The following is a 25172-nucleotide window of genomic DNA, read 5'->3' as shown; positions in this document are numbered from 1 at the left end:
CAATCAAGATGAATCACATGACTTTTTAATAGGGTTTTTAAAATTTTAATAAATTGTATTAGTAAAGGAACATTTTATAGCTTATGAAGCTCTAAAATTTAATAAGCTCCAAAAGACTTTGACTCTCACATGTGATCCCTAAGTGATGAGTGGCGATGCCTAGTAATTTCTTATAGTGAGTTAAAATGCCCCTAATGGCTATGATGCTTATATACTTTAAAAACATTAATGCTGTGTGTAACTACAAGAAGGCTCATGTTAACTTTAAAAATATTCTCACTGTAGAACTCATTTTTGAAATAACCCATAAGACACTTGACTGTGGAGGAGAGAAAGAAGGAAAAAATAACATTTAACAAATGACTTGAGAGGGCTGTGGGACTTTAGTTTTAGACAGAATACACACAGAACACTCAGAAACTGCAGTCACAATGATCTCCTTGTGTTCATCTATTCCTGTTCATTCCACTCCAGCAGTGTATTGCTGGTTCCTGTACTTGTAAACTGAACAGCTTTATCGACTTGTAGTAATTAGCATAAATGTTGGTAGTCTCGTGTTTTTATACACCAAGACATTCCCTTCTATTACTGTATCAATATTTTTCACAACTTTACTATTAGATGTTATTGCATTATGCATATGTTAAGGTCACGTCACAATCACGTCAAGTCTTAACTGGGTCTTGTAACCTGCTTACAAGGTTACCTCTAAATAGGAGCACACTAAATAACTAATAATTAGATACAGATGAATGCAAATCAAACATACAATCTTATTTTTAAAACTGATAGTTCCTGGCTGTTTCATGAATACAAATTGGTTCTAAGATATATCCTAGAGAAGTGCCATTCAGTCAAAGCTTGACATTACTGTCAAATATCCAAAAATAGTAACTTTACAGGTCGAACTTAATTCGCAGGCCTTTATAAATCAGATTTTTAAAACGCAAAGAAAGTGTCATACCTCATTTTCTGGACATTCACAAGGTGGACTAATTTTAGTCTCATGTTCCATCAAGAGATTGTTTAACCGGGTTCCCTAATAAATATTCCCCAATCTAATTGGTCCAGTGGTCATGAAGATTAAATTTTTTTTTTGAAAAATTACTCTCAATGCTTGTTGTTACAGGAAAAATAAACTCTGTAGTAAGTCACACTACCACATTCAAGAAGGATCAGCAAGTCAGACACAAATGCTTGAGTTTTCTTTTCCTTTTTTATAACATCATAAACATTATATTGGTAACAGTGACTAAGCTGTAGTTTTGAATATTGAATGAGTTGGATGAGACATGTTATGAACAGAACACCTTTCACAGAATACAGTGCAACCTAAGCAAAAACAATAAAAAGAAATATAAAAGAAACTTCTGTCACACACCTTTAGAAACTCAAAGCATTAAGTGCTGCCCATCATTCGGTTATTGGATATTTGTTTTAACAAAGATGTGTGTGTGGAAGGGAAAGACAGTGAAAGGACATATCATAATATAATCAAGTTCACCGTAATAATCTGCTCCAAACAGTCGAGTTTCATTGCACAGTTGTCTGTGTGACCAATACACATCTCTGTGCAAATTAAGAACAAATTAAAAGGAACAGCATTTACCCCCACCCCCCACCGCCCATGTCATTTGTCATTCTTTAAATCAAGTTCCCATATTTGCTTGTATTTGGATCACATTTTCTTTACACTCTATAGAAAAATCAGCCATCCTGTTGGCTCCCCGAGGGCAGCAGACTGATTCAGAAAAGTCCTGCGTCAAGGTTGAAACGCTTCTGGGGCGCTCTGCTCCAAGCTCTCAAAGGATGCTGTGGTGTTGAGTGTGTGGGCAGGCAGGCAGGGTGCAGGTAGAGGTTTACAGATTTGGAGGGTTGGGCATAGGAGGGTGGGAGTAGCACTCGTGTTATTAGTCCACTGGTCGCTTTTCTCCATGTTTCTTTGTAAACTCTTCTGCATTCTTAAAGAATTTTTTACGGTCTTTGGAATATTCCTCTGCTAAGTCAGCTCTCAGCGGGTGCTCTGGTTGAGGGTCATTGACAAGGGCGATGAGAGACTGGATTACTAATTTGGGAACGAAAAAAAAAAAAGCATTACTGGATGAAAAAACACAAAACTATCATCACCTACAGGAGAGAACAAGGTTTACGCTCTCCTCCATCATTTTTAAACCATATATTCTACATGGCAGAATAGGCAGAGTACTGAGAATTTACCTTGGTCAGTTTTAGTTGCTGGTTTCCAGTTTTCAGCACTTATTACTGGCAGGCAGACCTGGCCTTTCTCATCAATGTTTGGGTGGTAGATCTTTGTTTTAAAAGTAATCTTGGGAGGCTTAAAGGGGTACTCGGCAGGGAATATAATCTCAATCCGGAATGCACCTTTATCGTATGGTGGATTGTCCTGAAAGAAACAAGCAAGCACCCATTTTTAACAATTTTATTTGTTTCTGCTGAAAACAAAAGTCTGAGAAAACTCCATTCTGGAAGTGCAAACACACAATTCTGCAATTTCCTTGTCTGGCAGCCATGAAATACTGACCACCATTTCAAAAGCACAAACATCTGCATGCCAGACTATCATGAACACAAGTTCCATGAAAGTGAATCCCACCATCAATTTACCCCCAAGAAAAAACACAACCGATCACATTCCCATTGGATAGAATATGGCACAACTTGGATTCAATCTAATCCATACAGAGTATGTCTCACTATAGACACAACTGTTATTAGTGTACAACTTCAAAACCTTTTGTGACCTTGTAAGAGGGGAAGACGGCAGACCAGTGTTTAGGACTGAAACAGAAGTATTCACACACACAACAAAAACTGCAAGACCACACCCTTCAAAACACGCACTTGCCCCGATTACTGAACTCCTGGGACAGGTAGTGTTGATTCAACCACTTCTGGCTGAAACTAACCAGACAGGAATATGGGCATAACTCAAATAACAGGAGTCACTTTTAGGTCAGTGAGACTCTTCAGTAGCAAACTAAAGAACCCACAAGGGATGTTTAGAACTCCAAATACAGACAGGTTGGGCCACAGGTACATTACAAATTAATTTTACTCAAGCTCATCGAGATCTAGGTGTTTTTAGTTCTCCACTGTAAAGCTAAACTACTGTAACTGAGGTTGGGACTGCAAGTTTCTCCACCACCCCCAGCATGTTCTCCATACAAGGATTGTAGCCATGTTCACAATGGTTTATGAAGACTCCAGTAGTACAGAAATGTGAAAAATAACGCCTCCATTTACAAAAGTAAACTGTTTTTTCCCCCAAAGTATTTTTAATGAAAATGGTAAACCCAGAAACTTTCCACACAAAGTTTATGTAATATTAATGGAGTTTATAACTGTTCCATAGAACTACTAAATGAAAATAACGAAAAGGTAGATGGTAATACTTACAGGAACAATGAGCCCTTGCCAAGTCAAAATGTTTGACTCGTCAACTTGAATATTACGGAAATTTTTCATTCCAGACTTGCGAATTTCATCAAGTTCCTGTAGAAAAAAAAAAAAAAGTGTATACTTTTGAGATACAATTCCAAATACTATGACAAAACTTTACACTTAACCAGAGAACTAGTAGCTAGTTGATTACTGTCTGACTATAATAAAGCCCAATCAAACCAAAAATGATCTCTTGTCTATAATTGTGCCAATAAATACGTAGTATGACTCAATTAACCTGTCTTCCCATTACTACATGGAAAGAAACCTAACGCGGGAAAACCAATTAGACACCCATTTCTTTCACAAAGTCGCAAGTGTGTCGAAAAGTAGCATATAGGTCACGAGGCCAACGGCTTGCAAATACGCCTTGTCTCGTGTGGAAAACGCCTATCATATGGTCCTCAGGATTTCCTGTAATTAATAACTAGGACGCTTGAAATGAATAGGAAACAAAACATTAATCCATACTTTTCATTAGTCGACACATTGTCTAAAGAGATGATGATTATAAATCTGGCCTTCACTTTTCATATCTCCTTAAATTGTAAAGCTACACTTAGTCGAACACGTTAACCTACCTATGCTAGCTAAATGACTTCCTGTTTCTGTTTAACATATTTTTTGCTTGGTGACACTATCGAGAAACTGATGTAAAACAATTGTATAAAGGTTGTTAAAGTTGCAGGTTGGACAGCTAATTATTTCTCCGGTTCGTTCATAAAGCATTAACCGACAGCCAAACAACGTTAGTCGATTAACTAATTCTGAAAAGGCAGTGTCAACAGATTTAGTGAGGTTAGCTAGAGATGGCTCTTCAGCTAACTTACCCTGAGGCCATCAGTCATTTAGCTTAGCTAGGCTAGCTGGGTTAGCCACTGTGCTAAGCCAACAGTTTCTCTCAGACTAATTAGCTAGCTAACTAGATAACAGTGACAAGTGCTGTTAGCTGACTGATCTGTTTCGTTCAGCAAGGGTAAAAAGCTGATTCAGAACAGACACTGATGAGAAACACAGGACACCTCGGCTCTCTTTCTGGTGTTTGCGGCGCCTGTGCCGAAGTCTCCAGCAGGCGGGAGGGCGTCAGTCTCGTTAGCTACGCTGCTAACCAGCTAACATGGCAACTAAGCTAGCTGAACTTAGGCTAGGTGGTTAGCGTCTCTATTCTCTCATTTCTTAGACACAAGGTTAAGGAGACGAAAACAATTCCCAGTGTGTTATGTATAACGGGTCAGGCGCAACACACAAGTTTTCGTGTCCGACGTCAACATTTCAGACTGATCAGGATATTTACCTTATGAAGCCTCCTACTTGCCGCCATCTTGGATCTGCTGCTTAATTACCCACAATTCACTTGGCCTTATAACAGTGCTCAGCGGCGCGCGCGCACGAGAAAGCTTTATGGAGATGAGATCAGTGACCCTGGAAAACCCCTGAACACACTCTTACACACTCTTACACACGCTTACACACACTCTTACACACGCTTACACACACTCTTACACACGCTTACACACACTTACACACGCTTACACACTCATCAGAGGTGTGTGAGGCAGGAAATAACAAAAACAACAACAACAATAAACTATACAACACCGACTAATATAGCCCGGATACATCAAATGCAGTTTTAGTGCATCACCACAATTGTACTGCAATGCACTCCTCATATATAAAATAATAGTTATTTAACTATGAGGAAAAAGTTATAGCACATAGTTCATATTTTGGTTATTTTCCAACTATACAGATGTCTTGGTCTATGCTAGGCATGTGTTTTACTGACAGAACATGTTGGGAAAAGTCAAAACAAGTGTAGCTTCTCTACTATCATCTTTGTGTTGGACCTGAAATAAAATGTTTCTATTAAAATCCCTTGTCCATTACATTCCTAACCTTCATTTTGAGCACAGATATCTAAATTCTGTCAGAACAATTACGTTCCCTTACTTTCATACTTTGTTTTTAAAATATTCAAAATTTTAATTAGTCTGTTGTTTCACTAAATAGCAAATTCCAGCTTCAGATGTTATATGTAGATACATAGGTGAACAACACCTTGTGATTTACAGTTACGCAACCCCTTTTACTGTGTCAACATATCAGCAGGTGCCACAGTGTTGTGGAAATAAGCACTAGATGTAATTTTTGTAATATTAGGATTATTACTTTTTAATGCAGGTATTCAAATATGCACCACTCATGGCGTTGGTGCCAAAAGACTTCGGGCGTGGCAAATATTTATTTATTAATGGGCTTTTTTGATGAAAATGGTGGAGATGATTGCTAGTGGCAGTTTATAGCAATGTCAGTGTCTATGGGACTGAGCCGTCTACATCTGCCGGGCTCGTCCAGTTATCTAATAGAGTCCTACAGAGAGGAAATTGCTTACTTTAGACAGAAGCAATTAGTTTCAGTTTCCTGTTCTTCTGTCTTATTTGTAGTCAACAAATTAGAATCTTAGGTGAACAGTTATAGCAATAACTCACTTGTCTGTGGAAAGAGAGGTGATTAAAGTTAGCCAGTTAAGGCTTTATAGAGCAGCTGAAGGAAACACAATATTGTAATATTGTAGTTATATCAGTTATTTTCTCCATCCTATTTTAAATCATCCTGAAGAAGATTTATTACACATTAAAACAGAATTTTAGCCATGACTTCAAGTTCACTAGAATTGATGGACAAAACCTTTGTTATACAACACTGAAAAACAATAACACAGACATTTCATGAGCCAGTAAACTGGTGAGAATGGCCAGAAATGCACATACCAACAAAACATAACATTACATTTTCTCTTTTGGACCAGATACTACACATATTTGTCACAGAGCCTATGCCATATGCAGAATATAATAATAGTAGTAGTAGTAGTAGTAGTAGTGGTAGTAGCAGTAGTAGTAGCACTGCTAGTAGTATGTTTCTAAATAAGAAGTTATCAAAATTGGCTTTCACCAAACCAGTTATACAGTTTATCAATTAATGAGTATGGTAGTCATCAAATAATAACAGTAACACTTGAAATTATTCACTTTCTAGTGGTCTTGCTAATGACAAAAAAATAATCACCTATTTCTTATTCTCTAAACCAGTAATCGCTAATCCTCCTCCTGGAGATTTGCCTTCCTACAGGTTTCTCCTCCAACCCAAATTTAACGCATCTCATCTACACCATATTGCCAAGAGTATTCGCTCGTCTGCCTTCATACGCATATGAACTTGAGTGACATCCCAATCTTACTCCATAGGGTTTAATATGATGTTGGCCAACCCTTTGCAGCTATAACAGCTTCATCTCTTCTTGGAAGGCTTTCCACAAGGTTCAGCAGTGTGTTTATGGGAATTTTTGACCATTCTTCCAGAAGCACATTTGTGAGGTCAGACACTGATGTTGGATGAGAAGGCCTGGCTCACAGTTTCCACTCTAATTCATCCCAAAGGTGTTCTACTGGGTTCAGGTCGGGACTCTGTGCAGGCCAGTCAAGGTCTTCCACGCCAAACCCGCTCATCCATGCCTTTATGGACCTTGCTTTGTGCACTGGTGTGCAGTCATGTTGGAACAGGAAGGGGCATCCCCAAACTGTTCCCACAAAGTTGGAAGCATGAAATTGTCCTAAATCTCTTGATATGCTGAAGTATTAACAGTTCTTTTCACTGGAACTAAGGGGCAGAACCCAACTCCTGAAAAACAACCCCACACCATAATCCCCCTCCACCAAACTTCACACTTGGCACAGTGCAGTCAGACCGTACCGTCCTCCTGGCAACCGCCAAACCCAGAGACGTCCATCGGACTGCCAGACGGAGAAGCGTGATTCGTCACTCCAGAGAACACGTTTCCACTGCACTAGAGTCCAGTGGCGGCGTGCTTTACACCATTGCATCCGACGCTTGATGATGAAAGGTTTGGATGCAGCTGCTCGGCCATGGAAACCCATCCCATGAAGCTCTCTACACACTGATCTTGAGCTCATCTGAAGGCCACATGAAGTTTGGAGGTCTGTAGCGATTGGCAACCTCTGTGAACTCTGCACCTCAGCATCCGCTGACCCCGCTCTGTCATTTTACGTGGCCTAACACTTCGTGACTGAGTTGCTTCCACTCTGTTATAATACCACTGACAGATGACTGTGGAATATTTAGTAGCGAGGAAATTTCACGAATGGACTTGTTGCACAGCTGGCATCCTATCACGGCACCACGCTGGAGTTCACTGAGCTCCTGAGAGTGACTCTTTCTTTCACAAATGTTTGTAGAAGCAGTCTGCATGCCTGGGTGCTTGGTTTTATACACCTGTGTGCATGGAAGTGATTGTAACACCTGAATTAATATTTTGTGCAATATAGTGCATCTAATCAAACACTTCTGAAGACTAAAATTAAATCGATCACGTGTGGCGGATTCGTTTTTTAGCTAAATGCTGCAGGAAAGTGGATCTCCAATAGGAAGACCGCTCATCTAAAATCCACATTGATGGCTTTCATCTGTGGTTGGCATTTATTTGTTCATTTATTTATTCATTTATTTAACTCAGCGTGATTGTCAGCTTGACATAAAATGAAAGTATGAGTGCTACTATCTAACAATCACAAGGCTATTTACTGAGTTGCGCTATTACTAATAAGTATCCATGAACATGTCAGTACACACGTTTTTCGATGTCAAAGGAAAGTGTTAAGTAGAACGTTCAAATACAGATGGTTACGACAGAAGCGATACGTTTCACGAAATATAATTGTATTAATGATGCCCTATAGGTGGCGCAAGAATACGCAGTTTAAAGTCTGCCCTCCGGTAACACCGTTACAGTCCCATTTAGGCATTTCGGATCGGCAGGGTGGTACATGACGCACCGATTCGCACTGAACAATAACCCAATTTCCCCTATAAATCTTAGTGGACCAGCTCACAAGCTCACCGCGTTCTGCTTTATATTTAGCTCATAAGCTGGACAACATGTTTTAGAGCCGGAACAACACTAACCTGTGTCCCACACGGACAACAGAAGAGGGAAAGGTCCACCTAAAACTAAAACAAACGGATCCACAGGAACAACTACAAAAAAGAGTCATTTAGTTATAGGTTCATTGCAGCAAATCTATTGGAAGTTCTCACTAATAAAGCATAGTAATAAAGCAAACTTATACGACATATTAAAATATTCAAATATGATCTGAACATATGAATATATATCTAAACACCCGGAACTGTTATAACTAATGACTGGTATAATGCTTTTGGCCTACATTGTATTTTATTAACACATAAAATATATTTAATCACAACCTTATTTTAGTTCTAAATATGCAGCAAGATTCAGACTGATTGATGCCACTATAAAGACGCAATTCAGCAGCCTATGAGGTGTGGGTTAGTTTGGACACTAATAATTGTGTAAAATGTATGGAAGACACATCGGAGTTAAGATGACTGTTGACACGTTTGCGTGCAGGTAATTTTGTCAGACTGCGAAAGTAGTCAGCATTCTAGTATGGCCAGTTATGCAGGCCATACCTGACAGCGATGCATGACAACTACCTAAAGCGCTGAATTCACTGAGCAGTCCTATAATAACAGGTTTGTATTGATTTATCCGTGTGTATCCATCCATTATTGTGTTATATTCGAGATATCAGACTGTTCTGTGCACCAGCATGCGTGAGCTTTCCGGAACCATGACGATCCCATATAACCCAGCATAGGCGAAACCAAGCCTCGGGTATTTAAGCAAATCCGTGGCTCCTGGCTGACAGAGGTTTTTGTTTTTTTTTTTGCTTTTCGCCCCCTCTTTGCTGGCTTTTATTCAAATTTGGGTCAGGGGTGAGGAGTTTTCACGTCACGAGCTTGCAAGATGGCGCTCGGGGAGCTGTGAGAAGAGAAAACAGGATGGCTGTTTGAAGAGCGTCGCTCGATTTATTAAGGTATACATTTTTTTTTCCCTCATCGCCGGCGAGGTTTTCTTTCCGTGAAATGTTTACATTACAGCGTGGCTAAAATGTTTCCGCGAGACGGGCTCGAGCCTTTTCCTTCAAAAGAATCCGATCACTCAAACGCACTGGTCGCGTGCCCACGGGGGCTTCTCTCGCGGAGCTTTCCAGTGTGCCTCTCACTGGGTCGCTTTGCTTGAATAAACTGGTTTTCTTCCCCCCAGTGTTCTGGGATAATTCGAAACGCATTTCAGATTGAGCCGCTTTGAGCAGCATGTGCATTCATAAGTGCGCTGGTAAGTGCTCGGGTCAAACGCGTTTGTCCCGCTTTATACGGACGAGTCGTTTTCCCCTCGTGTTGTCTCCACATTTTCTGTTTATATTTATATTATGCTGCATGGATTCGCCAAGTGAATGATTACACATGTACTACGAGAACTCGCCACCAACTCTGGCGTTTGGTTTTTCCTTATATCTCTATGGACTCATCATTTGTTCGAGTGGAACACCTTTCGAAAGACACGTCCTGAAAAACTTGAGGTATTCCTCCGGTCTGAATCTGCGCGTTTGGGGTTTTGTCTGTATTGAGATCCGCAAATCCAAACTAAAATATTGGTTGCAGCATTGGAAAACTACGCCTTTCATTTCACATCATGCAGTTTCTATTTGCACGGGATGCATTCGCAGACCTGTCGCTACTGCTATTTCCTTTTTTGTTTTTTGGCAACGTGATTGAAAATAAAACTGGTTTTAACGGATCCAGGTTCCGTCCATTCCTTTTTTTCTTTCTCTTGGTAGGCCATGTCCCGAAAGAAAAGCGAGGTAGGAGGTGTATTTGGACAAACACAGTAACGATAAATGATGTGTCGCTAACCATAACGGAGGTTTTCCGTACGTGATTGGGTTTCTTGAATGAACACCTTCTCATGCATTTGAGCGGCCGGGGGAGGGGCCCTGCGTTACAGGGGTCCGTCTCACGGATCTATTGCCCGTCGGTACGGTCCTGGCCCTTGGTGTGTGACACTTTTTCTGAATGAGAGCGAGCCGAAAGTGTCCACCCCTCTCACGTACTGTGTCGCTTAAGGTTCCTTCCTAATAAGAGAAATGCACTTTCGATGAATGCTGCCAATGGAATTCGGAATAACGAATGCTACACGTTCTCTTCGTGTGTAATTCGTTTTGTGCTTTTATCAGGACTGATGGTTTCTTTTAATGTCACTTTGTCCAGGTCCTTTTAAGGGATTGTGAAGTTTTGGTTGAAGGATTGAGCAGCAGGATATGAACAAAGATCTTGTCAAAAGCTTGAACTGTGAGCATCATATGAACATACTTGAAGTTGTTGGTGTCCTGTGAACACTTTGATTTGTGTAGTGTATGTGGCTTCAAATATTACTTAGTTATATTATGTTTTAATTTGTCGCAAAGTTTCTTTTTCTACTTGGGATTTTAAGTTGGAGGGCCATATCTTCCATCAAGTAACATTGATCTCGAATAGGACAGAATGATTAGACTGGCACCGAACAGCAGAAACAAATATTCTAGTGCATTATTTCTATCACTGACATCCACATTTTTGCTCATTTTACCGCACGTAACTGAATGCGTCCCAGTGCACTGTGGCTCTAAGGCAAGACCCTGGGGCTCAGAGCTTGCCTACATACTTTGCATGTTTGCAGGGAGGAGAACTGTGCTTAACAAGGCCCACTGCAACACTTTCATCATGTCCTACTGCAGATCTGTGAAAACGGGCTGAATTTTTCCTGTGTTGAGGCACTATTCTAAACCGTGCTGTTTTGGGTTTTTTGTTTGTTTGTTTTTGTTTTTCTGAACTCTGTTGGACGTTTTTTTTCCTCCCCATATTGAGTTGGTTTTATCTCTAAAGAAGTGTGTTGGTTTTTTTTTTTTTGGTTTTTCTTTCCCTGAAATTCTACCCACATCATGACAAGATAGTGCTGACAAAGTGAAATTCATCTTTGTGGTTGATTGTACTTTTAAATAGCATAGATTTCGCAGAATGAAACTGATTTGATGCTGCAGTCCTCTGCAGTCAAGTATTTGAGGTTAGAAATATTGTTCGTCATTCAGGTCACAGTTTCAGACCCAGAATTCAACATACGAGAGCAGGGAAAGTAATAAAAGCCATCTGTTCGTCTCATCTTATCTAAAAGGCCATGCTGGGTTGCGAGGACATAAACACAAGCCGTCACTTCACTTAGCTAGTGTTTATTTTAATAAAGCCGAATTGTCTCTTGTTTCAGAGATCTGACGTGGACCGTCACTATAGTTGTCATTCAGTCTTTTGCCTGGCGTATTTGAGAACCTGTTGGCCTTGGTTTCTTTCTGTTTTATAGCCTGATTCATATATGTGAACTGACTAACTCCAACACTTTGGGAGCCATGTGAACTTGCAGCTAAAGAAACTTATTTGAGGCCAGTTACTTCTAAATTGCACTTAATCCAATGCACCTTTCATAACTGTAAGGCAAGTATAAAATTATTTAAGTAACTTGCAGGATCACCAATGTGTTTCTCACATATAAATTGTCTCATCGGATGTTATTACACTCATGCTCGATGGCGCTGGCTTTGAGGCGAGGCAGGGTCATTATTTGGAAGCTTAAACTCTCCATTTGTCCAGGACTAAACTCTGGTCTGTATCTTGCTTCTACTTGTTTGCTCAGATAAAAAGCAAAGGGGAGTCAGTTTTGTCTTGTACAAGTGTGCAATAAATGTGTTGGTTGCAATTCTACAGCTACTGTCATCTTTCATAAGAGCTGCAAAAGTGGTTTATAACAAAGACAATAAATCAAGGCCTCGGGCCATATGGTGCTGGATAAAGTTGTTCACAAGTCTTAATTGCATTCCTTGCCAGACCTGTTTACTAGTGCTTCCACCGGCCCCTTTTCTGCTCTTCAGCTTTTTCTGCTCACAGGCTGCAATCTCCCTGATTAGAGCAGGCGTTTCATCTCTGTGCTGGAGCAGGCTGCTCATTTTTGAGGAGGGGCAGGAATGTCCAAGGAGCAATAAAAAGACTCAGCAGCAACCTTATCAAGCTTTGTGTGTGTGTGTGTGTGTGCGCACATGCACGTGAGCAACTCCTGATAAATGCTTTTCTCAGTTTCTTAAACTTTGCCTTTGGGTTTTTGTCTCTGTGTGTGTGGTGGGGGGGGGGGGGGGTAGGAGGTTATGGATTCAGGGCTTGATGTGATGCAGAGGTTTGGCCAAACAGATGTGGTTTACGGTTATCTGTACAATCCCTAAACTCTGTTAACTCTGCTTTCTCCAGAGATGGTATCAATACCTTGGTTAGGACTGGTTTGGTGTCACAGGCAAACTAATTGAAGAGCTCTACAGAAGATGTTTTAGCTCTTTTCTGCTGATTACATTAATTAAATTAATATTAATCCGATATGTAGAGAAGCTCGAATTCTAGAAGTTTGGAGTCTCTGGATTTTGGTGATTGTACAGGTTTGATCTTTTTTGTAGTGAAATGTTTGATCATTGCATTTTAAATTTAAATGTAGGTCATAAGACATTTATGGTGTGGGCATGTTAGAAATGACTGGTTTTTGTGTGCTTGGTAAGGTTTTAGGGTTTACTTTTTTAAAGGACAACTCCAATATTTTCTGTATTTTTTTAAAAAAAATGTTTGTTTTTTTGTGGTTTTTTTTGTCATGCTGGAGTCCAATATAAAATGGTGTGTAAAAATCCTATCCCACCCTAACCATCGGCTTGGAGCTCTGATGTCTAATTTCATACTGAAATTCGTGACAACACATCCTTTGGTTATCGAATATGAATAAAATTTGTCTTACCCACTCTGACATAGAAGAGGGTCGACTTAGGTTGTTTGTGAGGTTCAGTCTTTCAGGCGCAATAAGCAAATTCGGGATGGTCCCAGGAAACAAAGATCTGAAAAGGACATCCTTAAACAATATACACATAGGCCCAGAGCAGTAAATTGGTCCCGGGCAAGTTATGAGATTACATGTGTTCTGTTCCTTATTGTACCATTTTAGATGGAAACAGCAAATGGCATAATTTTTGGGAAATATTGTTGTTTCATTTCTGGCATATTAGAGTTTCTAAAAGCAATTTGATTGTCTTGTTTTGTGCCTTGTGGAAGCCTGTGTTTAGTCTTTTTTTTTTTGCACTGTATATTCATTTTAGAAGCACACATTTCACAAAAAATAAAGCCCAACCTTATTTTAAAATGTAAATTGCAAAATTTGTCTGCAAATTACTTGCTCCCTGGTATCTGTTGGGCTACTCTTACTACAGTTTAGTCTTCTTCATTTCTTTTATGGCATGCGTACACAAAGAACCAAGCAGACCCCTGAATGAGCTATCTGTGGTTTACGTATATCACGCAGAATTCAGTGGAACGGCTGATTAAAAAGACACTGTAGTTCACACAAACGAGGCCAGCTGCATAATGATAAAGACGACGTGCTTGTCCCCTGTGAGCACTTCTGCTACGTCTCAGAGGTTCTCTGGGTGTTTCTGCTGCCTACACAGGAATCCTAATTAGGATGTAAAATTGCCTGGTTTATTTTCTATGCATATACGGCAGGTTTCTCAGACCATGATTAGCCCTAAGCCTACAATAAAAAAAAAAAAAAAAAAAAAGGCTAGACTTTAAAAAGCATTTCAGATTTGTATCAACACCGATGTTGCAGTTTAGACTTGGACCATGTGCTGGAAACTGGCCCTTAGCATTTAAGAGCTTCAGTGTCAGATAGAACCCTAAAGCAGTTGTAGTTTCAATCAACCGGAGTCCTGTAGTTTCCTTGAAGTTGACTTTAGTATTTTGCAGACAAGTCTTGTTGTCTATCGGTGGGGTAATGCTGTGTGTTTGGGTATTTTGTAAAGGGTTAGGGTTAACAACCAATAATGACACTCCAGCTGAATGGCACAACCTTTTATCTTGAGAATTGCGAGGATTCTGTAGCAAGCCAGAGCACGCTTACCCACTGGACAGGCTTTTGGGTAGGTTACCTGTTCCCACCACACCCTCGGTGATCTCTCTGGCTCAAATATCATGTCCTTCGTGCAAGCCAGCCAGAACCATCCACTGGCCTCTGCCCAACCCCCACCCTGCAACAAAGAGACCGACCCTGGAGGCTGGCATTCATGGCTGGTGGTAGAAACGTTAAGGCTCAGGAGAAGAGGTGAAAAATGTTGCAGGTTACTGTTCCAGCCTGTGGTGTTTGGACTGGTGTGTGTTAAAGCCTTTAAGCCCACAATGCCACTTTTAATGCCAGTAAAAGGGAGTTGTCTCTGGGTTCTCCACTGTCCTAGTGAAGGGCTGCAGGTAGAAGGCTTTTCTCAGTGCAGGTTTATGCTTGAAAGGTTAGTAAAGGTCATAGGATTTCAAGGAATTTTATTGGTGCCATTATAGGGCCCTGTTTGATATTTTCCCTACCTAAATGTAAAAAGGAAAAAAAACAGAAAAGGTAGACTAATACTTAGATTTAATAAACATTTTTAATTTTACATCAATTTTATTCAAAATGGTCTATGCTTGCTGAAATGTTTATACAGTTGAATGTAATACGTGTGTGTGTGTGTGTGTGTGTGTGTGTGTGTGTTTCTCCAAAGTTCTCTGTTTCTGATATTTCTTTCTATTTTTTTAGGTTTGTAGGTGCAGAAACAGAAGTTGGAAATGGAATTGCCAAATCATGCCAAACAATTGCTGCTGCAGCTGAACCAACAAAGAGCCAAAGGTTACCTGTGTGATGTGATTATTGTGGTGGAAAATGCCCTCTTCCGGGCGCACAAGAACATCCTGGCTGCCAGCAGCATTTACTTCAAGTCCCTCATCCTTCATGACAACTTGATTAACCTCGACACAGATATGGTCAACCCGTCTGTTTTTCGTCAGGTGCTAGACTTTATTTACACTGGCAAGCTTTTGTCCTCAGATCAGGCCAGCGACCACAATTTCAATGCCCTCCTAACAGCAGCAAGCTACCTCCAACTTCACGACCTGGCTGCTCTCTGCAGGAAGAAACTGAAACGCAATGGTAGATCTCTCCACAACAAACCCACAACCCCTACCAATGGAAGAGCATCGCGGAACCAAAGGTTGTCCTCCACACCACTCCCCCCAAGCCAAATTTCAGGGTTTAAAGATGACGAAAAAACAAAGAGGCATGAGGAGCTACTCAAAGAGGAGCTGTCGGAGGACGAGGCTTTTGTCAGGAAAGCCCACTGCATGAGCTCAGCTAACTCCCTCAGTCCGTCGACCAGTAAGAATGGGGGCGGTGGCGGTCTTCTGGAGCTAGGCCTGGATCTGTCCAAGAAAAGCCCTTCAGGGAGTACAGCCACCGAGGAAGTCAGTCCCAGCAGCATCCCGCAAGAATCGCCTCAGTCTGCCTCAGAATCCACTGCCAACAGTGCCTCCTTCGATGAGATAACCACCAACCCACAGAACCTTGCTGGTGGAGAGCCTATGGAACTAGCTGAAAGTGGGGAATGCGAGGAGAACCAGCGCCCTCCAGACTCCGAGCAACACAAAAGCTCCCGCCAGGGGACCCGGTCGAGGCGGCAGGCCAAGGGCGAGGGCCACAAAGGAGAAGATGGGGCACGGGCTGCCTTGCCCAATGGAGTCGCCAAGAGGCTGAAAGTGGCCGGAGGGGGCGCCACCTCGGAACAGACGTTCCAGTGTAAGGAAGAGGAGGAGGGCTTGGAGAATGGGCAGGAGCAGAGCGAGGAGAGCGGTCAGAGCGAGACTGAAGGCGGGCGCGGCAGCGCCAACTACATGTACCGGCAGGAGGGCTTTGAGCCTGCCCTCGGCGACAACCTCTACGTGTGCATTCCGTGTGGCAAAGGTTTCCCCAGCTCCGAGGAGCTGAATGCCCATGTGGAGACCCACACGGAGGAGGAGCTGTACATCAAAGAGGAGGAAGACGACACCTACCCCAAGGAGGACGAGGGCGAGGCCGAGGACCTGTCGTCGCAGGCGGCACAGGCGCACGGCGTCGAGTCGCGCCGCTTCTCCTGCACCGTGTGCAACAAGAGCTACAAGGACCCGGCCACGCTGAGGCAGCACGAGAAGACACACTGGCTCACGCGCCCCTTCCCCTGCAACATCTGTGGCAAGATGTTCACGCAGCGCGGCACCATGACGCGCCACATGCGTAGCCACCTGGGCCTGAAGCCCTTTGCGTGCGAGGAGTGCGGCATGCGCTTCACACGCCAGTACCGCCTCACTGAGCACATGCGCGTGCACTCGGGCGAGAAGCCCTACGAATGTCAGCTCTGCGGGGGCAAGTTCACGCAGCAGCGCAACCTTATCAGCCACCTGCGGATGCACACGTCCCCATCATAAAGCCAAAGACACTCGGGACAAGACACCTGCAGCTAAAAGATTTCAGTACAACGCACACCTCTTTTTCTGTGAAGATGATTGCTGGCTGAGTGACCCAAAGGAGGCCTAACTTCCATCTTGAGAGACAGGAGTAGCAGTTTCAAACAAGTCCCAACAGTTGAAACAGTCATTTTCTCAAAAAATTGGTATGTTTTGGTTTTTTTTTGTTGTTTTTTTTTCGCTTTTTTTGTTTTGTTTTTTGCATGTACGATTAGGGTACTAATGCTGTTTCTTGCTTGGGATTGCCAGACCACTACAAACCAGTCTATGCATTGGTTTCATTATGTCTTGGTCCATTTGGTCTGAATAACTATTTATATATCCCAAAAATACTTTCTTTTTGGTCCTTCAAACGAGGGTTCTGAAGATGCATCACAGAATGTGTTCTACACGATTAAGCCTCTAATTGTCATATCCTGAAATTGCATTTTTAAAGATGATTTTAAAGGATGATTTAAATTTACTGGTTATGACAAATTAGTGTTAAGTCTCAAGGAAAGTGTTGCAAGACATGCCAAGTGGCTTGTTTGCTGTCTTTTATAGTGGTATTTCAGGAAAGCTTTGCGTATACAACCAAACACATTCAAGATTTCTAGACTGTACCATGTGCCCACTGGCTGTGTCTAGATGTAGATGGGGAACAGGGTCCAACCGATCTTTCATACTATAGTGAACACAGTTCCTCAATCTGATACAGCTTTAGCTATAATTGCTGCATTAAACGTACAGATATGTTGAAGCTTTTGTGGTGGCCCTCATGGTACATGGTGAACTTATGATGGACCATTTGCTGGTTATGCTTTTCAGCTGTGGCTGAAAAGTGGGCGGAGTCAAACAGACCCTGCCGCGTTCCTTCCGCACCCTTGGGCGTGGATGTCCTTTTAAGCTGTGTTGTTTACTCATATAATATATAGGGGTTTACTCTCAAAGAAAAGCCAAAATGAATGGTTCTTGTTTTTAGATAACTTATTGTTATGTTTCTGTGAATGTTAAAACTGGAAGTCCTTTAGGTGACTTTGGAAGGGGCAGGACAGTGAGGTGTCTTGGGTGATGGGTTGGGGTAGGGTTGGTTTTAGTGAATGTTGAACTTCTACATTTTGTTGGTACTATTTCAGTTTCGTCTGTAGGTTTTCCCTTCACTGAATAGGCAAGTCTATTTTTATAGACTTGTCGCATTGCTACCTCTTAATTATTAAGAACAATACATTCATTGATGGAAATAATGGGGTTTTTAAATATAGATGTATAAAGTTTGTTGAGGCTTTCAAAATAGTTCTAACCTGCCCATCTTTCAACAAAGGTTTAAAGTTTTACAAAGTTTTAAACATATTAAAGTAGGAGCTAGCTTGTTAAACGCATGTATTTAAGGTATTAAAAGTTTTATGTCAGTGAAATCCAAAGAGAAAATTAATACTGAGGGGGAATAATGGCTTACCAACAAACTTTTCCTGTAGAATATCCCTACCAAAGTTTAGATGAATTATGGACAATAACATTACAGGAGAAAGGGTTTTTTTGTTTTTTTTGTTTTTTTTACCCCCTCCCTTTTAATTTTTCAAAAAGAGCAATGTTGTGGAATGTTGGTTCATACTGGACACTGTACTTAAAAACCAGTGAACTTCTGTTGATTGTTGGGCGGGTGTCTACAGTAGTGCATTTGAATTGCTTTGTCATTACGTTTGACTTCAGAAGACGAAGGACTTCAGAAGGACTAATTTATTTTAGATTAGACCAAAAGGAAAAAAGGAAAGCTGTATGAATGGGTAGAGAATGTTGTAGACTGTCACATGTCCACCGTACCTGGGAAGCTCTTTCAGTGAGGCGTGCTTCTTCCGTGTGTATTCAAGCTTTCGGCCTGTATCGATGGCCAGCTGAGAAGCGCTTCACACAGTCACTGATGCCGTTTGGTCAGCTGGTGAGGGGTCTTCGGCTTCCTTGCATGGTTCAACAAAACGCATGGAGGTTATTCATAAGTGCTGATATTAGTCTTAGCTTACTGAAGGGGGGCAGTGTTGTATTGACAAAGCAGACACGGGTAAAGCTGTTTTCTCCACCGCTGACACTTTTGATGCTGTGTTGCATAATTCATTCCGGTTTAGTTGATTCAAAGACAATTTTGATTTCAGTCACATTCCATATGTGGTTCTTTGTCTCTTCAGTGCAAGTCTAAGTCATTCCCTTCTGGTTTAGTCTGTTCTGGTTCTTTCTCCTGAGTCCGGTATGAGTTACTGATGACCACGGTGTGAAGCTGTAGGCATTCTGTACTGCTCAGTGCTGTTTACTGATCTTTTTCCTGGAATTCTTTTGTCCGAGTCCATCCCTCCAGGCACATTAACTGACCTGATCCAAGTACATACACTGGAGACAATTCTGGATTTTTATTGTTGGAGGAAATTGAAGCTCAGTTAATCACTGGCCATTATCAGATATCTCTATAGACCTCTTTATTTTCAGTGGGATAGTTTATAGGCCATTTTGTCAAAGGTTTAGCTCATGGGTTTGAACTGCTTTGCTCATATCATAGACAGTACTATCATGGCTAATAGTACTTTTTTCTTGGACGTGAATTAAGGCCTAAATTTCAGTGCCAATGGTGAGTCACAATTGGAAATTCTTTTTATCCTAGGGTTAGGCACAGTCTGGGGAAACTAGCCGTCAGAGTGGTTCACGTCTTCTTTTAATAGTGAGATCAAACTTGCGTCCATGTGTAAAACAAATTCATTAAACATCTCGTGAAGGTGAAACTGTCAAAATATCTGGATTCGCTTCCAGGGTTGATGTACTCATATCGACTCGAGGGGCTCTTGTTTTGGGCTCCTTGCCTTCTCTGTGGACTGCATTGGATTTCGGTGGGGGGGTCGCCATTGATCTTGTGTGTACATATCAGCACTTAATCAATGTCGTGTCAGTGTCAGAAGAGAGATGTGTTGGTAAGGTGTTTTTGTCCGGATCCAAGCATTTGGGGCTAAAAAAAAAAAAAAAAACGTAAAGAGCCGTAAAGGGAGGACAGAAGTTTCAAACTGTGACAATAATTCTTCAGACTTCAGGGACAGTTCTGCATATTTTGAAATGTGGAACTTTCAACTACATTTGTAAGACTGTGTCAATACTGCGTCGATTTCTGTATTTTAATGATAAAAAAGCAAAACCTTAGTTTCCTAAGAAATAGATTTTAAGAGAGAGTGTTCCCATTTCAAATAACGCCTTCAAAAAAGTGGGTATGTGGAGGGAGGAAAAAAAACACAAAAAAAGATGTACATGAAAATTTTACTTTTCATTTCCAGAGTGTTTTAGAACAAAAAAAAAACCCAGTTGTAAGCATAAAGTGTATAAACGTAAGATAAAGCTCATACCCAAATCTTCAGACTATTTTCTAAACCAAAGCACACTGAATGATTGACAGCTCGTCTGACCTAAAGATACTTGTGTATAATAGCTCACTGTTTACATGTACCCTTACAGTCTCTGACCTCAGGCGAGGAGAGGCCTGTTTCAGCATGTTTCGTTTAGGTGTTTGTCTTAAAACTGAAAGCAAAACAGAAAAAAGCCGAACTCTGATTTGCGTGTCTTACCTTATGGAAGTAGGTGCATGTTGTGAAATGTCTTGGGAGACATGGCCCTCAGTCAGCTGCTAGATTTATGATCATGTCCAACCACTCTTAGGTCGGCCTGCGTTATACGCTGCGGGAGAAGGGGGGTGTTTGGTGTTAATACATTTGAAAGTCATTTCTTTTAGTGTCGGGATGTTTTTTGTTTTGTTTGTTTGTTTGTTTTTAGTCTGCTGCTTCATTATTTTAAAGGTGTAAATAAGCATAAATACAACATACACAGTTTACCTCAGACTAAGCCATTTAGGGGTTTTACTCGTCATGTTTTTTGTTTTGGGGGGGTGGAGCTGTCTCACTTTCTCTCATCTGCTGTTCGTTTTCTTGTGATTGATTGATTGATTGGTTTTTGAGCAGGCTCTTGTGGATGAGAGAAGAAACTTCAGTATGATGAGCCTCTCCTCCAGCAACACTGGTGCAAACACTTGTTGACGGTGTTCACTTTTTCTTTTTAAATCAAATGTCTATTATCAGTGCTGAATGTATTTATTTTTGACCCTGTTTCCACTTTTGTTAGGGTTATCTTCGGGTGAGACAAGGTGTTTTCAGGGTCTTAATTTTATTGCTTTGATTACACTGAGGAAAAAAGACACAAACCAAACTGTTCTCAGACCTGTGAGGAATGTACCGGTCCCTTGAAGAGTTGGAGAGCGGGTTTGCTCTTGCTGATCCTTCTCTCTCAAAGCATCCCTGCTCCCCAGATCTTGTGATGTTTTCCTATATTGAAGGCATTTTTTCTTTCTTCATTTATACGCCTATCTGTGTGCTCCTGTTTGTCGATACAGTGCAGGACCTTTTAGAATTCTGTGAGAGGCACTCAATGTTTGATTTTTTTTTTTTACTGAAAGCAGAGGTGTTGTCATGCTCTCATAGTTCAAGGCTCCAAACGGATCCCTTTTTTTCCCCCTACCTGGTGGGGGGGTGTGTCTAGCTGGGTCCATACCTGGTGGGGGGCGGGGTGTCTAGGTGGGTCCTATTTCCAAATGACCAATAAAGCCAAAGCTTTTGTAAGAATGAACTCTTCTATGCTTACCTCCTACACCTCCTCAGTCAGTCAAGGATGGGGCATGCCGACGCGTCGTGATTCGAGTCGGAGTGTCTTCAAGCTTTATAAAATGCACTTTTCGGTGAGGCCCCTTCAGCATTCCTTCTCGACCAGGAGAGCGAATGTTTCCTTATAATTACCACTTGATTAAACTAACATTAGTTTCAAAGCTTTAAGTGAATTCAAAGATTAGGGACCAGAGAAGAAGAATCTTCCATGTGCTGCTATAACGTAGTCCGTCACGACAGGGCTGCGCTTCCTGTGTAGTGTCACAAACATACTTGCATTGCTAAGTGTTAACCCACCGCTCAGACCTCACCTTACCAAACCAACCTAAACCAAAGGCGTGTTTGCAAGTGTGTGCAGAGCAGGTGGACTCTCTCTCTGCGGCCTGGCTGAAGGCTGCACTAGTTGTGTCTCTGTATTTGTACTGCCTGCTGAGCTGCCAGTATGTTGATCACTATTTATTCACTTCCTCCCCACGGTCTTCATATGCCTGTCTGTCTCTCGTATTTCTGCTGGTGAGTCTGCAGACCGGAAGGAACGTGTCCATCCGGGTGGGGGAATGTTTCACACATGCAGTCATACTTGCATGCAAAAATACTTGCATGCATGTGCACGTGTTCATGCAGAACATCAGTGTTGGCCGGCTGCATTAAGCAGATCATGATTGCGGCATTACCCAAAGAACACTCTACATTGTGTTAATGAACCTGTCCCTCGTAAGTGTTTGTGTACCTCACAAGAGTGAACGCAAGTTACCTTGGCAATTATTAGTTCATATTACTGTGGGGGTTTTTGTGTGTGCGTGCGTGTGTGTGTGGTGGGGTGTGGGTTTTTTGTTTTTTTTTAAAGCCTTGAACATGGCTTGCTGGCAACACCATGGTTTCACGTTTCAGTTCCTCAGAGAGCTTGTATTCAGGGCAGAGCTACACGAAGCTTGCAGCTCAATTTCTGTCATGTGAATAGAATACGATGTACAGAGGTGATCTCATCTCAACTTTCACAGTCTTTACAGTCTTAATGTACAGCTATGAGAAGTCATTTTAGAATCTTTTCATTAAACTCTTGATCAAAATTGCCCATGTGTGAGTATCCTTCTGTGTAGCGATTTTCATATATTTATTTTCTGTCTGGTTGTACCATATTGCTTGTGCATTTGTTTCTCTTAACTACGTGTAAACCAGCTGCAGTTGTGCTTCCTGTAAGTCCTGAGTACCCAGTGGGCTGCGTTGCAGTGTTTTTGGAGTGTGGGCTGAACGGGTGAGTGTGAGGGTCACCGGTGATTGATGAGGAGCAGGAGAGAGGGAGCCCGCCCCAACCAGTCCTGGCACAATTCTCCGCCTGCCATCTGGGAGCCCCCGTGCGGCCTCCACCAATGAGAGGCTGCCCCTCGCTCTTGCACCAGCCATGTTCGTTTTCAGTCCGAGCCGCTATCCTTCAGGCTCTTTGGCCCATTTCGACCCCCCCAAACCCCCCCCCCCCGCCCTTTGTCTCCCCCTGGGCCTGCCAGTGTGTGTCAAGAGGCCAGTGAGCACCTCCCTACCCCAGGGGAATACAGGGTTGGCATTTTTATGGCCCTTGTGCCGCCGATTCCACGAGGCCATTTAGCCCCGCCTCAAGTGGTGTCACATGCCAAATGACCCTGAATGGGGTCAGTTTCAGGCACAATGAGCTGTATGTTGATGCGGCCTCCCCCACTCTCCTCCGTCTGCTAAGTATAGATTAACTATAGTCACATCTGTGAGGAGGCCAAAACGCATGGAGGTCTGTTAGCACGGCCCTGAATGCATGAAAGGCAATTCAGCGGTCAGATGCCCCTGATGCGTTGACACCCCCCTGCCTGCCCTTTTCATAAATTTGGCATCTGCTGCCTCATGCAAATTTGCACTTCAGATTTTGAAACGGGCAAGCTTGCCAGGGGTGCCACAGCTGATCGCTCAACACTTTCAGAAAGCAGAGGTGTTCGTGTTCCCCACACCACCCATGCAAGTTCAGAACCTGCGTCCACGCTGTCCAATAGTTCCTTTCAGCCTGTTTAGCTGGCCTTGCATAAAAAAAAGTGAGTTTTTTTTTTCTTGTTCTCTTTAACCAGCAGTGTTGGAGCAGGTCTCTGCCCCATCACCACAGCAGCTGCCTCTCAGACCCTGGATTAATTCAAAAGACGGGGGGGAGGGGGGTGGGAGATAACATGTGAGCCCGTCCAGCAGTATTGAATCTATTCTTCTCCTTTCATTCTCCCCTCCTGCACTGGGCTGAATGTAACGGCCCAGTCTGCCTAGGCCGACGGCAAGAGCCCCAAAGAACTCGCACTACAGGTGGCTGGTACAAGGAGGCTGCACAGATACCATATTGATCCTTTCACATGGAACAGTACAGCAGCTCGGGGAGAGGGAGGGAAAGGAGTCCTCCCTCCTCGGCCTTGCGCCCATGGCACCACACAAAAACAGGCTTTAGAGCTCAGTATAATGGACTCTTTTCTCGAGCTGTAGAGACCAGGCCACAAAAGACTGGGCAAGAGAGAGAAAGATTCAAAGTGAAATCTGACATCTGTTTTTTTTTTTCCCCCCCCCGCCCGCTCACTCACTCTCGCTCTCTTTCACAATCTTCCTCTCCAGTCTCTGCTATACCAGACGCGGCATTGCTAGATGTGGCAATGCAACACACACAAAAAAAAACCCTCTTGATTCTGTTTTTTAAGGTGGCTGGAAAAGAATTTTGGAATTAACTGAGTCTTAAGAGCCGTTTCAACTGGGTTTTATGCTTTGCTGTACGTGGACTGACCTTATGGAAAAGGCTGACAGAACTTGGTGAAATCATGACCTTTATTTAACCCATAATGCAAAAGTGCCAGTAATTGTGAAATAAGTCCATCTTCATTATATGATGCACGTTATAGCAATTGTGCCTCTGTGATTATGTTAACAGCCTTTGTTTGTTAAATGCTGTAAGTGTATTTGGTTTAGTGGTAACAAGTGTTCTAGTGCAAAAATTCCAATCAAAGGCTATAGACTGCATTTGATTAGCATTAATGGGTCACTGAGACAAAGTTCCTGCTCCCCAGAGCTGAGTGTATGCAGATTTAGAGTGGGTTCAATAGCAAAGCGACCCTAACGCGCACGCACACTCTTGTGCTGCATCCAAATTCACTAGCACCCTTAGCCCCATTCATCACTGTCAGTTTGTATTAGCTGTGTTGGGAGAGAGCAGGCTATGCGATAAACCTCATACCCCCACATGGCTCCTGTTTTCCTGGGCTTGAGGTAATTAGGAGGACAGCAGTCAGAAGAGATTCACAGCACCAAGATTCCAGGAATACTCCAGGATTCCAGGAATACTGCCCCAGACCAGGATCACCACTGTCCGAATGCTATCTGGGGGTTTTCACCTCATAATCCCACTCACCTGTAATCACATCTCTACTTTTGCATGCATTTCTGTATGATTTGCACCCCACCACACACACACCATGTAGTGCTCCAGTTTCTCAGCTATCTGTTAAGGAGGAAGAGATTCACACCCGCATCCACTTAAAGCAATTAGCTAACTGGAGTCCAAGCCGTTTATGTGCTCAGATTGTGCTGCATGCTAATAGACCTCTCAGAAACGACGTGTAGCTGAAAGCGCCTTCTCACAAAACCTTAAAGCTTCTGATCTTGAAGCTCACTTTAAAAAGGGCTAACGTGAGCAGTCCGTTAATGGAAAGCTGACGCCCTCTTCTGCTCTCTGTAGTTGGAGGGTTAACCCACAGTACACTG

General features: G+C 42.4%; 2 protein-coding genes across 2 annotated transcripts; one reads left to right on the top strand and one right to left on the bottom strand.

Annotated features, from left to right (window-relative positions):
- Nucleotides 1-1197: 1197 nt before the first annotated feature.
- On the bottom strand, nt 1198-4817 carry ube2l3a (ubiquitin-conjugating enzyme E2L 3a). Its single transcript, XM_027003433.3, has 4 exons — nt 4757-4817; nt 3418-3513; nt 2218-2404; nt 1198-2065 (listed from the first exon to the last, which is right to left on the bottom strand). Exons 1-4 carry the CDS (start codon nt 4781-4783, stop codon nt 1911-1913), a joined length of 465 nt encoding a protein of 154 aa, XP_026859234.1. The 5' UTR covers nt 4784-4817; the 3' UTR covers nt 1198-1910.
- A 4354-nt stretch (nt 4818-9171) lies between these two features.
- hic2 (hypermethylated in cancer 2) lies at nt 9172-22495 on the top strand. Its single transcript, XM_027003519.3, has 2 exons — nt 9172-9386; nt 15029-22495. The coding sequence occupies exon 2, from the start codon at nt 15058-15060 to the stop codon at nt 16723-16725; it is 1668 nt and encodes a 555-aa protein (XP_026859320.2). The 5' UTR covers nt 9172-9386; nt 15029-15057; the 3' UTR covers nt 16726-22495.
- Nucleotides 22496-25172: the final 2677 nt, after the last annotated feature.

This window comes from Electrophorus electricus, chromosome 19 (genome assembly GCF_041902795.1).
Source record: "Electrophorus electricus isolate QZ-2024a chromosome 19, ASM4190279v1, whole genome shotgun sequence".
NCBI lineage: Eukaryota > Metazoa > Chordata > Actinopteri > Gymnotiformes > Gymnotidae > Electrophorus > Electrophorus electricus.
This window is presented reverse-complemented; position numbering and strand designations above follow the sequence as displayed.

Bases quoted from the DNA above. Each gene is read 5' to 3' on its own strand.
- ube2l3a (XM_027003433.3), bottom strand. From the start codon at position 4,783: ATGGCGGCAAGTAGGAGGCTTCATAAG. The intron at 3,514-4,756 runs GTAAATATCCTG...TTTTTTCTACAG, and splicing joins CAAGTAGGAGGCTTCATAAG to GAACTTGATGAAATTCGCAA. The intron at 2,405-3,417 runs GTAAGTATTACC...TGTTTCTTTCAG, and splicing joins GGCAAGGGCTCATTGTTCCT to GACAATCCACCATACGATAA.
- hic2 (XM_027003519.3), top strand. From the start codon at position 15,058: ATGGAATTGCCAAATCATGCCAAACAATTGCTGCTGCAGCTGAACCAA.